At 37.5% G+C, this 18,617-nt stretch overlaps 1 protein-coding gene across 7 annotated transcripts in view; it reads left to right on the forward strand.

Moving 5' to 3' along the window:
* Positions 1–18,617, forward strand: part of PCM1 (pericentriolar material 1) — a 77,191-nt gene that overhangs the window by 19,455 nt on the left and 39,119 nt on the right. For 5 of the 7 annotated variants that reach the window (XM_075610096.1, XM_075610094.1, XM_075610090.1 and 2 more), the window contains exons 5-16: positions 1,755–1,925; positions 2,075–2,191; positions 8,265–8,442; positions 8,540–8,649; positions 9,598–9,805; positions 10,428–10,617; positions 12,243–12,419; positions 13,599–13,756; positions 14,605–14,825; positions 16,217–16,374; positions 16,453–16,582; positions 18,363–18,503. In XM_075610096.1, coding sequence (XP_075466211.1) covers positions 1,755–1,925; positions 2,075–2,191; positions 8,265–8,442; positions 8,540–8,649; positions 9,598–9,805; positions 10,428–10,617; positions 12,243–12,419; positions 13,599–13,756; positions 14,605–14,825; positions 16,217–16,374; positions 16,453–16,582; positions 18,363–18,503 — 1,959 coding nt within the window. The remainder of the gene's footprint in view (positions 1–1,754; positions 1,926–2,074; positions 2,192–8,264; positions 8,443–8,539; positions 8,650–9,597; positions 9,806–10,427; positions 10,618–12,242; positions 12,420–13,598; positions 13,757–14,604; positions 14,826–16,216; positions 16,375–16,452; positions 16,583–18,362; positions 18,504–18,617) is intronic. The other 2 variants (XM_075610091.1, XM_075610092.1) reach the window with 2 other exon arrangements.

The raw sequence follows: 18,617 nt of genomic DNA on the forward strand, positions 1-18,617 counted from the left end.
CATGCGCCCACAAGTGGTTCCAGGACGCCGCTCTGTCTGATCACAGCCTCTCTCTCCGGCGGCAGGATTCACACTCGCACAGCTACCGTAGTCACTCACAACACGTGACCCTGCGCGTTTCTTCCGTCTCAGCGGATTTCATCAGGGGATGGACTCTATTAGCACTCATGTGGTTTATATAGTTCGAGTCCAATCAAAGGAGACCTTACTAATTATAGACTCTTAAATGTGTATTAATCTCTTAATGAATATGGACTAAACTTAATCATAACTAGGGTACTCGGAATCATATATAGAGAACATAGCATGTACAATTAATGTTAGTATATACAATATGTATATACATACATACATACATACATAAATACACACACAAAAATAGAGCAAAAGGGTTTGTATATAGAATCGTCGATTGGATTCTCTCACATTGCCAATGAATATATGAATACCCAATTATGTCATTATATATTGCTCTGAAATTAATATGGGCATTATAATCTTTTGCTGTCCTCAAAAAAGCCAAACAAAATTTACAATAGGGTTTTCTTTTTCCCCCCACAACATTTCAATGTACTAATGTATTATTTGATGTCTTTGTATAATATCTGTTACTTGGGTTATAATTACATCATCATCTTAATATAATGTTTATAGAATATATTCAAAATTGTATATACTAACATTAATTGTAAATGCTATGTTCTCTATATATGATTTCGAGTACCCTAGTTATGATTAAGTTTAGTCATTATTCATTAAGAGATTAATACACATTTTAGAGTCTATAATTAGTAAGGTCTCCTTTGATTGGACTCTTGAACTATGTAAACCACACGAGTGCCAATAGAGTCCATCCCCTGATGAAATCCGGTGAGACGGAAGAAACGCGCATGGTCAAGTGTTGTGAGTGAGCTACGGTAGCTGTGCGAGTGTGAATCCTGACACCGGAGAGAGAGGCTGTAATCTGCCCTCAAGCATTGGGAACCTGAGGAATAGGAACTCTTCTCTGCATTTGCGGGTTGCCGGAGGATTTTCCAAGCGGCGACACCAGCCGTGGAGTTCTAGAGGAGAATATCCCACGATGGATCCGGCAGAGCGGCGTTCTGGAATTACTTGTTGGCGCATGAGTTTATTTACACCATGCTTATTATTCACGTCTATATTGTGTGTTCTTAATCGCTAAAGTCCAAAATATAAAAAAGATGTATTCACTGGTATCACACTAGGATTGGGCACTTTTCTTTTTTTTTTATATATATTTCTCTTTCTTACTCTCTTCTTGAAGGACTATAATTCAAGAGAAACACATTAAAATCTACATTTTGGCAAGTGTGGCCCAATCCATATTCTTAAAGCCATAACTAGATTTGAATATTTCATGCCATGAAATCCCATTATCTCAGTGCAGTGCAATCCGCACTACTCCATTCATATGTGTTCTTCATATTCTATACAAACGTCATTTTTAGTGATTCCTGACAAGTGCGTTATCCGATAATGGGAGTTAGGCACCATTAGTTTAGTGTTTACTACATTATTTATGAAGCAATTGGGTAATTTCTTCAGTAAACTATGGGATTCATTTTTATATATTTTTTCCATGTATCCTTTATTTTTGTTGATGGGCTTTTTTTATGTGGAGTTGGTGGGGTGAGGGTTATATTTAGTAGTTGCTACACTGATCTGCCCATGACTAAGATACAAGAACAAAAACTGGTTTCTGATGAAGTTACGCTTCATGTCTTATCCTGTAGGTTGTGACTAGTCTTGTACAGATACGTGACTATATCACCAAGGCCAGTTCCCTGAGAGATGACCTTGTTGAGAAAAACGAAAGGTCTGCAAATGTTGAACGCTTATCAAACTTAATTGACCACCTGAAAGCCCAGGAAAAGTCCTACCTTAAATTCCTTCAAAAAATGCTTGTAAGTGTGACCTTTCATTGGCTGCATGTTCTGCGTTGGGGGAATGTTGGTTATGCAATGTTACTTCTGTAATTCTCCTGTCAGTATAAAGCATTTTGTACTGCTCTTCTGATCCTCCTGTGATGATTTATACTCGTACAATGTTTCAGGCTAGAGAAAATGAGGAGGATGATGTTCGAACTATAGATTCGGCAATGGAATCTGGTTCTGTAGCTGAAAGCACATCATTAAACATTGATGTGCAGTCTGAGGCTTCAGATACCACGGTAAGCCGCTTTTAAAACTTTAGCTAATGAAATTGAAAATTGGGCATCTGAGACTACACACACACACACAATTTATTTCACTCTTGTTATGGTAATTTTCTTAATGTCATGCATTTTTATTTTTAAGTATGTGCATAATATTTACAGACGAGGAAGCCCTTTTTTGAAAAAACATATATAGTTACACACACATTCATTACAAATACCTTTTTGTACTCTGCTTCTTATGAGACAGCACAAGCCTATCATGTTTCCACGTCACCTGATACTTTTCCACCGCTATGCAAAATGTTTTCCATTTCAGTAATGGCAGAATGAGGAGTGACTAGTCATGGATTTCAGTGAGATTTAGCCTCTCATACTTTGTCATACTGTAAATGACATCGCATATCAAAGCTGCATGACCGGTTGGCCTGTGAATTAAAAGGATGGATTTCATTTTGTATTGTTCTTATGTTTAATATAAACTTAACATTTTAGGGACCCACTTTTTAAGGGAGTATAGTCCGCCCTTAAATATATAACCATATTCTGGACTGTTCATTAGGCTGCATGTGCGCAGCCTATACTTTTTATTAGATTAGTGTTGCTTTGTTGAGCCATCTTCAGAAGAATGTCTATTTCGGTTGATTTTAAGAAATTTTAGTTGACAATTACGAGAGTAAAGTTTGTCCACCACGTAACCAAGACAAATATTTCTTAATTACAGTAGTGAGAAGGTTTAAGACCACATAGCTCATATTTGGATAGCTTGTGTTATTTGTTGATTGCAAAAACTAAATCTCTCGTTAAACTAAATAATAATGTCGGCATCTCTTAGTCGGCCTGAATGGAAGATGATCTAGGGAGCTCAGCTTCACAAATGAAGGTTTAAAACTTTGGCGTCCCCACCTGTCCAAAAATGAAAGGTGACAGACCCGCTCTGAATGGCAGGGAAATGTGGCTAAGTATAAATTATGTACAGCATCATTAATTGCTCTCAAAGGTGCATGTTAAACTACTTTCTTGGATAGATTACAAAAATTAAACTGCTTTACTGCTTACTTTCTTTCTTGTGAAAGAAGTACATGTGAATGTGCTTATGCCCCCAAAAATAAATTCAATGCATTTAGGGCTTCAATTTCCAAATCTAGTTGCACTTATTCTTACCACAGTTTTCACTTTAAGAGATTCTGTACCAACTCGTTTCTTACCAGTGTGTTTTCATGTGTTGGCATTATACAATTAGTCCCTCGCTTTAAATGGGTGAGCCACATAGTGTTTTCGAGGATTTCCCCTAACCTCCCACCCCCAGCAGTGAAACTCCTCTCCTCACCCACAGGAGTGAAAATTCCGTCCTAATTAACAATCTATTTTCATTTGCAACATTAACAAACATTGTGACATAATGTCTGAGGCTACAAAGCTTTTTCTGCGGATGGATGAGGGGATGCATTAAGATGAACAAAAATGCTAGATACTGTATTTGCTCATTTCTTGACTCGTATATATATTTTTTGATTTTTGTTATTATTTATCACCACTTTTGATGTTCATTTAAATAGCGTGGGTGGCAATTTCTATACAAAGCTGCAATAATCTTGAGATAACTTTGTCTCCTATGTCACGTTTTTCTCGCGCGATCCTTTCCTCCATCATTTCCCATTACTGCAGATTAGTGTTGCTATTGACTCGCTTTCAGATTTATCTTTGATCATAGCAAAGAAACTTGGCTTTCTGGAAAAAACGTTTGAAATCCCTATGTATCAAGCCCTGCGGTAACATGTAATCTTGCGTATCAGGAGATGAAATACATACATGACATTCCTCCTGTCCGCTCTATGCTTGTTGCATGACACATACATACACAGCCTTGCAAAAAGTAGGCCGCCTACATTTTGGGTTTCTGAAACTTGTTAACATGCTTAATGTGTAACCCTTGAGAATGTAGGCACTAGTAATTTCCAGCTGACTCCTGAGAATTGAAATCTTCTTTTCCGGGCTGGGCAGCCTTTCTATTTTTTATTTTATTTTTTTTACGATTTTTTAATTATGGCATAATTTAGCATATTTTTCTGAGTGAGTAAACCCTGGTAATTGATACAATATGCAAGTGATCTGAACTTTTTTTTTTCATGTTTAATTTAAAATGCCTTTTTAAAGTTTCAAAATAAAATCTTGTTTTCATAGTTTTTTTTAAATGTGTTTATATATGTTTATAAAATCTCCTGCATAATAATTTTGAAGCAGTAATTGCGTATTGAAAACAAAAACTGCTAAAACCTTGTTCTTCACTGTGTGTGTGGTTTCTGTCCTAACCAATATTCAGATACATAATTGTCATGTAAAAGGAAATTGTTTACAGATGAATTATTTGCTTGTATGATTCTAGGATTATTATTATTAATATTGATATGTAATCTCTTGAGGACCCTCCGTAAGTAATGGCATCACATGAGGATTGACGTCATAGCAGCTATTACACAATGTTTCCTTTACTTCTATTTATTAGATGGTAATCCCATATTCCCCCTTCTTAATTTGTAATATAATTTACTGTATGACAATTTACAGAGTTTCTAATCTACAGGTATGTGTCCTGACCACTATCTGATATATACCGTGTACCTTACCTCTCTCGTTACCTTGTGATTTTGACTTTGTAGCGAGCCCGTCTTCCCTGCTCTGCCTCCTTGCTGTCTAGTCTCGTTTCAATCGGTAGACCGTTTAGTCAAATGCTCATGTTTTTCCTATTCTTGACATTATTGTATATATTTGGAGCTCTTGCTTTCTCCAAACACAAATTGTACAAATTATTGAAATTATGTACAACGACGACGCCAATTAAATTAATTAAAGCTTGCAGATACTGCAATTCTGTGTGTGGGTGCCCAGTTAACGAAGAGGAGGAGCCTTGGATAGATAAGCAGCTCTATATATATATATATATATCTATCTATATCTATCTTGAATCCAAAATGGATGCATGCTTCTCAAATGTACATTGCATTTTAACCTTTGAAACTCCTGTTTGGAGTCAAATAGTTTTCTAACGCAATCATTGCAGAATGCTTATCCTGCCTGTAGCACCTTTATTCAAGTGTTACTGTGATCTAAGAATTGTGAAAATAAATTACCGTTATTAGAAAATACTACAGCCCAGTTCTCAAATATCTATCTTTACGCTAACTAAATCTTATAAAAACCGGAATCAACTCACCAGTATGGTTAATAGACCCAAAACAATCACTTGCAAATTAATCAATGCCGTTTTTATTTTTTTTACACACGAAATGTACGTTTAATTTGTAGTATTTATGAAAGTTGTATTTTTGGGGAATGCAGATTTGGTGTATATATCACTGAAGAGAAGTGTTGCACACTATATTCATACTTAAAGGCTTATGTCTCAGTCTCTCGTACTACACACCTAGATGCATAAGGCTGTGTTTATAGTGGAGTGTGGCCGCGCTCTCCAGTGCTGATGCTCACCTCTCGCTTTCCAAGCGGCTGCTTTTCATGTTCTTGCCCCTCAGACAGAGCGTGTGCTCTGGTAGGCGGGGCTTGTGGGGTGGAGGCGGGTCGGGAGGCGTACCTGACAGATATCTATTTTATATGATATATACAGATATATCCAATATATATATATATATATATATCCCGTATACCCATGGATATAATGGATATTTATAATATCTATATATCGGATAAAATGGAAATATATATATCTATATCCCCTATAATATATATCCCCTATAATACATATCCCCTATAATACATATGCCCTATATCCATGGATATATCCGCTGTCTGGGCCCCAAAGGTAAGTGCCACAACTACAGCAGACCCCAGATCAGTCAACACCCCCTGTTGGACCCCTCAGCCAGATAGGGGAACGGGGTGCGGAGCTACCTAATGGCCGCTCTCGGGTCTAAGCTCCTTTCTGAGCTGCGCTATGATTGGACGGCAGTGCTGTCACGTGACCGCACCTCCTCTCCAGCAAGCGCTGAAACACAGATTTGGCTGTAGCGAAAAGCTGAGCGAGGTTCCGCACGCGTGAGCACGCAAGCGGAAGCTTTCACTCAGAATGGTACAATACAAAATAATGGGTGTCAAATTATATACTAAGCGCGCCTCAGCGCGGATCAGCAAGCACGACACCACTATAAACACAGCCCAACTATGTTTTACATTTTGACCTTGAGGTTGGCATTGAGAGCGAAGTCTCCATCTTTGCTGATGATACTAAATTGTGTAAGGTAGTAGAATCAGAGCAGGATGTAATTTCTCTTCAGAAGGACTTGGAGAGACTGGAAACGTGGGCAGGTAAATGGCAGATGAGGTTTAATACAAATAAATGTAAGGTTATGCATTTGGGATGTAAGAATAAAATGGCGACTTAAAAATTAAATGGATATATATTGGGGGAATCCTTGATGGAGAAGGATTTAGGAGTGCTTGTAGACAGCAGGCTTAGCAATAGGGCCCAAAGTCATGCAGTAGCTGCAAAGGCAAACAAGATCTTATCTTGCAACAAACGGGCAATGGATGGAAGGGAAGCAAACATAATTATGCCCCTTTACAAAGCATTAGTAAGACCACACCTTGAATATGGAGTACAATTTTGGGCACCAATCCTAAGAAAAGACATTATGGAACTAGAGAGAGTGCAGAGAAGAGCCACCAAATTAATAAAGGGAATGGACAATTTAACTTATGAGGAGAGGCTAGCTAAATTAGATTTATTTACATTAGAAAAGAGGCGTCTAAGAGAGGATATGATAACTATATACAAATATATTCGGGGACAATACAGGGAGCTTTCAAAAGAACTATTCATCCCACGGGCAGTACTAAGGATTCGGGGCCATCCCTTAAGGTTGGAGGAAAGGAAATTTCACCAGCAACAAAGGAAAGGGTTCTTTACAGTAAGGGCAGTTACAATGTGGAATTCATTACCCATGGAGACTGTGATGGCAGATACAATAGATTTATTCAAAAAAAAGGTTGGACATCTTTTTAGATGGGAAAGGTATACAGGGATATACCAAATAAGTATACATGGGAAGGATGTTGATCCAGGGATTAATTCGATTGCCAATTCTTGAAGTCAGGAAGGTATTTATTTTTCCCCTTATGAGATATCATTGGATGATATGTCACGGGTTTTTTGTTTGCCTTCCTCTGGATCAATGAGCAAGTATAGATATAGGATAAAGTATTTGTTGTCTAAATTTAGCATAGGTTAAACTTGATGAACGTACGTCTTTTTTCAACCTCATCTACTATGTAACTACTATGTAACTATGTAATTTTGTTGTCTGTATTATACAGAAATTAATCAAATTCTGTATTAAACTAGAACACCTGCCAAGCAAAGAGGTTTATGGTATGTTGGATATTGTGGATTTTTCAGTCTAGAGAGAGAGAGGAGATGTTAAAGCTTGAGATGCAGAAATTGATGCAATAACTTCTCAATAATTGTTTTAGATGTACTATTTACCTATTGACATTCCCCACATTGCACAGTGAGCCAGTTGGGGGAAGAAGAATCAATGCATTAAGCTACTTTCATCTACAACATGTGCATTGTGACTTTGCATCAAAGTACAGAATTAGGAAACCCAGTTTTCAGCATTTACTACAGAGGCACCAAAAATAAAATAGATATCTATTTTACGCTGCGCTTATAGTGCCGGCGACAGCGCAAAAACAAATGCATTGCCGCTGTCACGTGCGCTTATAATAAATGACGGCGCAGTCGCTGGAAGTCATCTCAATTTAAATTTGGCAGCGACCGCAGCCTGCCGTCACCGGCACTATAAGTGTAGCCTTAATCACCTCCAACTTTTTTTATTATACATTCCTCAATCCACTACAGAAGCAATTACATGATAAGTATTTCAATATACTTTTTTAACTGTTGTCTCTGTAAAGTTTGTAGCTATACATGCACTATTTACATGGTATTTAATTCTTTTCAATCCCTTCAGTAAGGAATGCGTTGGAAATACCGCTGCACCGCAGTAAAATGAAGTTATTTCTTTAACAGTTGCGGAGTTAGTCTGATCAAGTTGTCCTCTTATATTTCCAGGCAGTAGATCCTCAGCAAGACGCTAAGGAGGAGCTAAAAAATATGAAAAAGCAGCATGCCTTGTTAACCAGAATGCTGCAACAACAAGAACAGCTCAGGGCTCTAAAGGGAAGGCAAGCTTCTCTTCTGGCTTTACAACACAAGGCAGAACAAGCTATCGCTGTGATGGACGAATCTGGTAAAACATCCGTTTCAAGTTTACTAACCTGCTTGTGTGCTGTTCTTCCCTCAATGTTACCTATTTGTAATGGAATATTTTTTCTTTTGCACCATAGTTGTAACAGAAACCACAGGCAGTGTGTCTGGTGTGAGCTTAACATCAGAATTAAATGAAGAGTTGAATGATCTGATCCAGCGTTTCCACAACCAATTGCATGATGCCCAGGTACATCTGAATATAAAGATTTTTGAAGCGTTCTTGCTCCTTGGTTTGTTGGGAGAGGTCAAGAATAGATAATTTGTCTTCATTTAGAGCTTCAATCTACATACGGTTGTGACATCGCCGTTTTTGGCTGAAAATTCCCATAGACTTTAATGTAGAATTTTTGCTTTGGTGTTTACAGAATAACGCCCTCTGACTTCTTTTATTACAGTACACCCAGTTTAGATTTAGATTAAATTACAAGTCTGGTTTTCGTTACATCACAATGCCCACCCCTCCCTCCCCTTTGCGTTACATGGTTCTCATTGTTTGCTGGACATTTTTAATAGGAGTGTAACAAAGTCTTTGCTTCTGTTTTCTCGTTGATACCTTGGTACATTATCACCAAAGAGAACTATTGGCGGATAAATGTTATACTAATAAATTAGTGATTGCTTAAAAAAGTTTGTATTTAAAAAATGTTTTCATTTAAATTGAAGAGATTGAGGATGGCTTAACAAGTGGATTCAGTAATGCTATCTCCATATCAGAGAATCAGGAGAGTAGGATGATGCTTAACCCAAAATAAAACAAACTAAAGGTATAAAATAAGGGAACTAAAAGGACGAGTCTTAATTTACATTAACATTGCAAGACTGCTTTGAGTTTTTATATAACCCATTAAGCTCACTTTGCTCCTGTGTGGCCCTGCACATCTAAGGCTGCACTTATAGTGCCAGCGTCGCAGCGTCGTGTCAAAACAAGTGCATTGCAGCCGTCGCTTGCACTTATAGTAAGCGTGACGCGACAGCTTGGTCGCGATCGCTGGAAGTCATCTCAATTTAATTTTTCCAGCGACCGCAGTCTGACGTTGCGTCGCCGTCACTATAAGCGTAGCCTAATAATTGAATACTCGCTTTTTCTGCAGGTGTTTACTAATTCTAATGCAGCGTTTATTTTTGTTACTTTAAGACTCAGCCTGTGCCAGACAATAGAAGACAAGCAGAAAGCCTCTCACTTGCCAGAGAAGTTTCCCAAAGCAGAAACTCATCCGTATCAGAACCTCTATCCGAGGACAAAGGCCCGGTATTTAGTAAGATGGGCGTGCTACTGGAGAAAAAGCAGAAAATGGACTCCCTCCTAAGAGAACTCCATGATCATCACCTGAATAACACGTCATGTAAGTTGGTGGATTGCATGAAAATAGGGGCTTTTGAATTGTGTGTAACATAGTTTAAACATTTTTTTTTTCTCTGCTATACTGTTTTTAAGTCTGCTTTCCTCTCTGTGCACATTATTTAAGTGTACTTTGTTGTAGGTCACTAGTAAGACTTTAATAACTTTACTGTTCAAAAAGGCATGAGCTGCAAAACAAGTAAAGAATGGCTTTAGGATGTTGCCAAACCAACTGCCATAAGAAATGGGGACTTCATTATTAAAGGTCCTATCACATCTAAAATTGTTTTAAATAAAAGCAACCAATTGAGATCTACTTATAATTTATCATCAAATAGATTAACTTTCTCTGATTTAAAAGTTCCTCTTAAATGACATTTCTTTAATTGTTTGAATGCATTTACCCATAATCCACTTTCTTGTTGTTAACGTTCAAAAAGAATAGTACAATTCAAAGGTTTGTTTGAGATCCATTGGGTTTTTCAGTGCCCCTTTTATTCTTGCTGTTGGCCACAGTCCCTTGAGCAGTGAAAGAAAACTTAAACAAGCAACGCCTGATTTTGTATTTTCTTTTCAATTAACTGTTATTTTGTTCAATTTTAATATGTTTTAATCTATACTTTTAGTTGGGATTTCTAGTGGCTCCCCTCACAGGAGCATTGATCAAAGAAGCACAAGTTCTGCAGTCTCTGCTCCCCAAGCCTCTGATAACCGGGCAGCAAACAGCCCAGCAGCAGCTGCTTATCCATCTGCTTCTGTCGCTTCTCTCAATGAAAGTGACAATGAAGAGAATCAAAACCCAGCAGAAAAACTCAAGTAAGTGTACAGTTTTTGTAACAAATGACTCATTTTTTTCTTTACCATGAGTGTATTCGGCGAAATACGAAACAATGTGCATGTACTTTAAGGGTTTTCTGGTTGCAAAACAAAAATGCAAAAAAAGCACAATATTTAGCAAAGGAACATAATAAACAAATATGGTCTTTTTCTTTGATCAATGTGGTGCTACTGTTGGATCCAGCTTTCCAGCTGGGTGAATGAAGCATAACCCCCTCAGTCTCTTCTGCAAATATCTTACCACTTAATGTTATGCCTTCAGTATGGGAAAATAGTGGCTGATCAAAGTTAGAAGGACTTGCACCTGTTTTCAAACCGTGATATAACGTAGTGGTAGTTTTCCTATTTTATTGAAACACCGATAATATTTAGTATGTAGTATATTTGGTACTATTATTTCATTAAAAATTGAAAAAGTAGCAGCTTCCATCTTTTAAAGCAGCCGTTCACGCTGATCGCCATTTCTTTGCTATATGCAAATATAGCTGTGTGCTCATCTGCATGTCTTAGGCAGGTCTGCAACCCCGCCTTTCCCCATTATCACCCAGCATACAGCACTTCCACTGCAGCAAGGGATTCTGGGAAATGACATGCAAATGAGCACACAGTGTCACTTTTTGCCTCAACTCAGTATTAACTCAGTATTATGGTTTAGCCTATCCCATAAGCCTCTCTTGCATTCCCAGTAAAATCAACCCCACACTGATGAGACCCATCAAGGTCGAAACAGCTGTCTGCGGGTGGTTTTCTGGGTATGCACCTTAACCCTGGCTGTGCTCAAAGCTGTGACCATGCAGCAAGCTTAAGCCTATAGGGAACCATGTTAAAAATGGTTATTGAGGCAAAAAGTGACAGTGTGTGCTCATTTGCATGTCATTTCCCAGAATCCCTTGCTGCAGTGGAAGTGCTGTATGCTGGGTGATAATGGGGAAAGGCGGGGTTGCAGACCTGCCTAAGACATGCAGATGAGCACACAGCTATATTTGCATATTTGCTTTCCTGTGGAGGGTTTTTGTCACTTTTTTTTACTCACCATAATTTAACTCAGTATTATGTTTTTTATATATATATATATATATATATATATATATATATATATATATATATTTATATATATATATTTATATATATATATATATATATTTTTTTTTTTACTTCCTCTTTCCAATGCTTTATTTTTCAAATCTGCTGCTCCGCTCAGATGTCGTCTGGTAGGTTAAAATGGATCTCTCCCCAGTGCATTCTAAAGATTACCATGGTAACCTGAGAGGCTAGAGATTAAGAAAATCATCATTTTAAAAATAAATACAAATTCAAGAGCAGGACATGCTCGGGGGCAAGATACAAACATTTCACAAGCTAAGCTCATGGGGGGAAGCTAGTCTTCTGGGGGGTACGGCTGCTTTAATAATGCTTTGCACCTGAAGAGACTAGCACAATAAGTAGGAAGGGCAATAATCTGGAATCAGGTCCACATTTCCCCCACCATCTTTGTTCTTTAAATGTAGATTGTAATTGTTAGTTTAGTTTGGAAACTGTGTTATACTATTTTAGTGTGCATTAAACAGTAGTCGAACATATGTGAAATTTTCTTATGTCTTTAGGAAATTAAAAGAAGTTCGGAAGAGACTGAATGAGTTGCGTGACTTAGTTCATTATTATGAGCAAACGTCAGACATGATGACGGATGCGGTAAACGAAAACACTAAAGATGAGGAGGAAACTGAAGAATCGGAGTATGACTCTGAACAGGAAATTATGCAGCCCATTACAAACATAAGGTTAGGGGGGGAAATCAGAATGATTTATTTTTCCTATATTGTAATGCCAGTGTTGTTTCTAAGAAATGCCTTCTAGTTTATCCCACAAATATTTCCATGTAAGAGAAATCCTTGCTGAATTACACATATATAGTTGGAATTTTATAAATGTCAATATCAAACCGCAGTGCAAGACTGTTACCAGCAGAATTAATAGCTTTACAGATCATAGCACCGATTTTTAAGCAAGATACTTTAAGATACTTTATTGATTTGGTATTTTGTATTATGTGAATTATTTATTGGGTCGGTGGTCAGGGCCGGATTAAAGTCTTTGTAGGCCCACAAGATGAGTCTATAGATAAATATTTGCATTGTATACAATGTGAAAGTCCCATAATATAATCATAGATTTATATAATATGACTGATACTTTTGATGCCATGACTGATAATGTGTCTATAATGCGGTATTGCCTTATATGTAACTGGTCGCCTCTAATGATCTGGGAGCCCATGAATATGTGGGTAGAAGAAAGTTGAGAAGATGTCTGGAGTGGAGTTTTTGGAACAAACTGAAGGGGAGTACTCCTTTTCAATGGTGAAACGTATAAATAACTGTCTTCGGTCAACCACTGGACTGAAACAACTAACTTTACTTGCACTGCTCTCAATTGGGAGTGAGCTTTTGCAAAAATTGAAATTTTTAGATTCAGATTAGATTCAGATATCCAACACTCTGCATTGTACTAATTTGTTATGTTGTTGCGCTATCTATTAATTCTTGATTATTACAATTAACATAATCTCACAATTTTATTTCATGTTACATGCATGTGTCTATATACTTCAACATTTGTAGATGTATATTTGTAAAGTAATCCAATGAAGCAAATGATTAAATTTGATTTGGCAGTTTTCTTTTCTCATTTTTGAGTCATCAGATTTCTTTTGGCCTCAAACTTTTTCTTGTGCCCTGGGCACTGTACCCGTTGTGCCCAGTGGATAATCCAGGCCTTGCACTGGTAGTCTGCTGCATTACATTTAATTAACCACTTAACATAAACAGAGAAGCCAAATTGCAGAACTCTGTTATGCATGTAAAATACAGTTACATTAATTGTATTATGAAATGAAACAATAGATTATCTCTTGTGTATTTGTTTATTGGTAATATCACAATATATTTTTTTCCCCGCAGAAATCCACAACGCATCAGTAGCTGGGGACAAATGAATAGCATCACTAATGCACATTGTGGAACCAATAACCGAGATGAAAGACAGCTTAATACCGAGTGTGAAATAAACAACAGATCTTCTGCTAATTTAAGAACCTTCAATATGTCCTCTGCATTGGGTATGCGTCAGTGGGATGCATTTTTATATTACATGGCATGTATTCTGTGTGAGATAATAGGATAGGCCTGCTATGGGATTTTTGCAAGTGTAAAATGACAAACTAAGCCCTTGCAGGAATTATGTACGGTAATCCTCTTAAATTGCTCTTCTTTGGATATTAGTCATGCATTTTGCAAAGTGTAGATCTGACAGGTGAGAGAAGTGTGGCAAATTATGATTGTTTTTTTGAAGCCGAGTTCCATACCTGAGAGTTGTCCATCCAGTACCTTTTGGAATTTTCTGATTCACATTGTCATAACCAGGCTATATAATATCAGATTTGTGATGTTTTTTTTTTTTTTTTTTTAATGTTCAAACTACAAACACTATTCCCACTCACTTTGTTCAAAAATAATTAGAGACTGCCTTTTCTTGTTCCACCCACCCTTCTATATTTCTCTGTAAAGTCTATCCATCAGTTTTCAGGTTAAGAAAACATTGTTAAATTTATTTTTAGAGGGCCTTTTGCATTTGGCTGCCTTTTAAGATAATGTAATTAAATTTAAAGGCCCAACTTTGGAATCACTGCTGTATTCTTGGATATCTTCTAACAAGCTCCTTAGATAAACAGTGTTTCAAGAGTTGCTCGTGATTTTATGCTTATGAACCTTACATTTTGAAAAGCAGTTAAATATAACTTGAACTAATGTAAATTATAAAATGTTAGACAAGGTGTTAGAATGATTTCACTTAACATATAATGGATTTTCAGTTAAGTAAGTCTAGGGTTTTAAACTGTCCCTCAACTATTGCATATGTTCCTCAACTATTGCATAGTGTGACTGTAAACTTTTCATATGCTTTTAGATTGCTTATATAATAGAGAAGGTGGTGACAAAGATGACGACTGTGATGATGCACTTGATGATGAAGATGCAGAGGGAGACCAAGCCAGCAGAGCCTCCCTGTCCAGCCGGAGTAGCATAGCAGAGGATGCACAAAATGCTGAATTTGAACAGAAATTCAATCGACTTATAGCTGCAAAACAGAAACTTAGACAACTGCAGGATCTTGTTGCAATGGTACAGGTCTGAGTGTTTTCCTTCCCTCGCTTAAGTGTATAATTGAGGTTGAGAAATAGTTGGAGCAAAGCGTTTTTTGTTTTTTTTAGGCAAGTTTAATGACCTTTACAGAAACCAGCAGATATCCAGTTGTTAGATTTTGTCGTGGATGGGGGGTTTAAGCTTGAGGGAGATAAACAGCGCAGGCCATGATGTCCTATTTATTTACTTTTAGAATTTTGTAATACCAAGGAGCATGGCACAGTAGAGTTCGTTTCCCTTTTTACCCACCATAACTTGTATAATGCGTGGTTGAAATCTATTGCAGCTTCTCATTGCAAAATCAGTATAACCAGCCTCGCACTGAGAACGAAACGGCTGTCTGTGAGTAGGTTTACTGGTTGTGCACTTATTTAACCCAGGCCTTGCCGAAAGACTGTAATACAGCAAGCATAAGCTTATAGGGGTCCCTGTTAAAATGGACATGAAGCAAATGGTGACATGCTGTGTTAATTTGCATGTCACTTCCCAGAATCCCTGGCTGCAGTGGAAGTATTGTATGCTAAGAGATGATGGGGAAAGGCAGGGATGTAGATTTGTCTGAGACATGTTAATGTACTCACAAGTGGTATTTTTATTTATTGTGGTACAACCCCAATATTTTCCATTATCAATTTGATTTTAAAGTGCAAAATTTCCACAAATACTAAATAAACTATTTTCTTCCCTCCCCTCCCTCCATGTAACCTCTGCAAAGGTATTTTAATTTTAGCACTCCAGAATAAACTGCTTTGGAAGTGGGGACCCCAACAGTAATCGATATGCAATACTATTAGGCTATCCAGAATCTGTAGGTTTTAGATGCAAAATTGTCTTTTATTATTAAAGGTACCACATTAGGCTGCGCATATAGTGACGTCACCCGTCGCCGCTAGCGAAAGTTATATTTCGCTTTTGCGGAGGTGTCGCGGGCGTACTGGCATTTGATTGGTTTAGGGGCTGTCACATGAGGCGACAGCCCTTGAAAAATCAAATATTGCCATCTACCAAAATTTGCGATGCAACATCTCATTGTCGTACTCGCGCTTACTATAAGCGCACGAGGCGGCGGCAATGCATTTGTTTTTGGGCGACGTCGCCCGTCGCTGGCACTATACGCGCAGCCTTAGAATTGTAGTAGTATGCGGAATTAATCATGATGGCTATTGGTATATTACATTGGTTAGTTTTTAATACATAAACTTTGAATACTGATTATTTTAAAGCTTTAGTCTGTAATCCTGTGTGCTTGGTGCATAAGCTAAAGCTTTTGTCTAAAATCCTTTCACTGCCAAATAGGTTTAAACGCTCAGTCCATATAGATTTGGTTAGTATTGAATCAAGTAACAGATTTGTTGTATTTGTATTACTTTTGGCAGTATGGAGATGATACAGAGTCTGAAACTGTGGCGGCTGATAGATCTGGCAGTGCAGGCCAACTTTTAGCTGAAGTGGAAAATACGAAACCGCAACCGAATAACACCCGCCCAAATGCATCTGTAGCAAAAAACGATATAGCCCTTAAGGAGCAAGCAAGGTAATGTGCTCATTTATCCCTTCTCTTGTAAGCAAAACGTCTTGTGAGCGGTGTACTGACTATGCATATTTCTAACAGAGAGAAGTTCTATGAAGCCAAACTTCAGCAGCAGCAAAAAGAGCTCCAGCAATTGCAGGAAGAGAGGAAAAAACTTATTGAAATTCAGGAAAAAATCCAAACTTTACGGAAGGCTTGTCCTGACCTGCAGGTATGTACGCTGTCCATTATGTCGTGATGACATAGTGAGGGGAAAACGGCTGTGCTGTTTTTTATTTCTTTAGTATAATTGTTGCTGATGGGATGCCTTGTTAAGTGTAACTTCATGTACTTGGCAAAAATGGTTTTCTAGTTTTGAACTTGTTGGGTAATGCATACAACGCAGTTTAAGAAGTTCACGAAACAATTTGCTTGGTAAATGCAATAAAATCGTATTCCAAGGTAATGAACCCAAACAAGGGAGGATCCACTAGGTGTGCACCCCATAGCACATAGAGCGGTAATAGTGTCCATCAAGAGCATATACTCCGGGGAATGCATTGATTGAACTATAGGTGCAACTGGTCTGTGGCAAAATGTGAAACGGAAATGAACTAAAGTATAATATGATGACGGTTCCCTTCCTTCTTATCCCGCCTCCCATTGTTGTATTTTCGTTACTTTGTTTTTTTTTTAATGTCTGTACCCTAAAATCCTTCAATAAACTATTTGGGAAAAAATAGTTTGCTACGAATATTGCCTATCCCTGTGACCAAACCAAAAGCACAAGGAAAACTGCATTTCTAGGACAGCACTACTGTACATGCCAAATCTGCTGCTCTTTCTCTGTACAACACTATACTTTTGTAGTTTTTCACCTGTCTTTGTATATTACAAAATATAAATGCAGAGTTAAAATGAGAAAATATAGCTGTAAGACAATTGGTAGGGCCAAATCATTGACAACAGGCTTGATATTTGTTAGATCACAAGGCCAAACCGTGTTTTAGCCATCACATTTTAACTCTTCTGGCCTTAAAAAGTATGTACGCTTTACATACACAATGAGTGCTTTTAGACACAAAGTATTATATTGGCACCCGTTGACATTCAATTAGAACCTAGTAAATGCTTAAGTACTGTATTGCCATTACAGGAGATGAATGTAATATGTTTTACTATATACTGAGATCCATGGATGTGATGGCACTATTCACATTCTCTGTAATAATATGGACTTGCTATAGAAGCTTTCTTATATGTGTGTGTGTGTGTGTGTGTGTGTGTGTGTGTGTGTGTGTGTGTGTGTGTGTGTGTGTGTGTATGTATATATGTATATATATATATATATATATATATATATATATATATATAAATAAATAAATATGAGCAGGGCAATACAGTATGTCACAGAGCAAAAAAAACGAATATCAGCTCCAGAAACAAAAAGGTAAGTGAAATCAAATAACAGTCTTTTAAATTGATAATAGCAATGTCCGGTAAATACCACTCGATCATTTTATGTTTCCAATACAGTATGTCAGTGATTTTGTTTTTAACCAGCTGAGGAGTGGAGAGAATCTATCACCCAAGCCAGCAACATCTCTGCTTCCTCTGTACTTGGGCTAAAGGGAGAAGTGGGTGGCTGGGATGGCCAGAGGTGAAGCCCCTGAGGGGTGCTTTCGGCCTCCAGGCCTCTTGTTGCCACCAATGCTGTACAGTGTTACGTAGTGTTTCCTCCTGACTTAAACATTAGCTTTGCATCTTCAATAACCTTACACCTTAATAACCATTCTAGAATTATAACATCAAATGTATATTTTATTTCAAGGAGCATAAACTAGTCTTCAGATTGAGTTTTCTTAAAGTACAGTTAGGGTGCTGTGTAATGAACTATTTCTTATTGTACTATTGTAACAATATTTTCTGTGTATCTTCAGATGATAAATAAATGTGGCTTTCATACCAGCAATGTTTAAATTAGACTTTGTTGTACTTCTTCCATCATAAAGCTGTCCACCTCTAGTGTTGGATCCTGCCCCACAAATAGACAGATGCCAACTGCTACGTCAACTCCTGCGGTCAATGAAAGCGGCAAAGCCGTGCTTCCAACAATGCCCGATCCAGAAGATTCCTCATCTGTGGATAATGAGGTGGGACAGATTTATCAGACAAGTTTTTATTTCTTTATAAAACTGAATAACAGAAGTTTTGTTAAATATATCTTATCTATAATTTGGAAGGCATTTATATAGATTCCCAAACCT

The sequence above is a fragment of the Ascaphus truei genome, chromosome 1 (assembly GCF_040206685.1).
Source record: "Ascaphus truei isolate aAscTru1 chromosome 1, aAscTru1.hap1, whole genome shotgun sequence".
Lineage (NCBI taxonomy): Eukaryota > Metazoa > Chordata > Amphibia > Anura > Ascaphidae > Ascaphus > Ascaphus truei.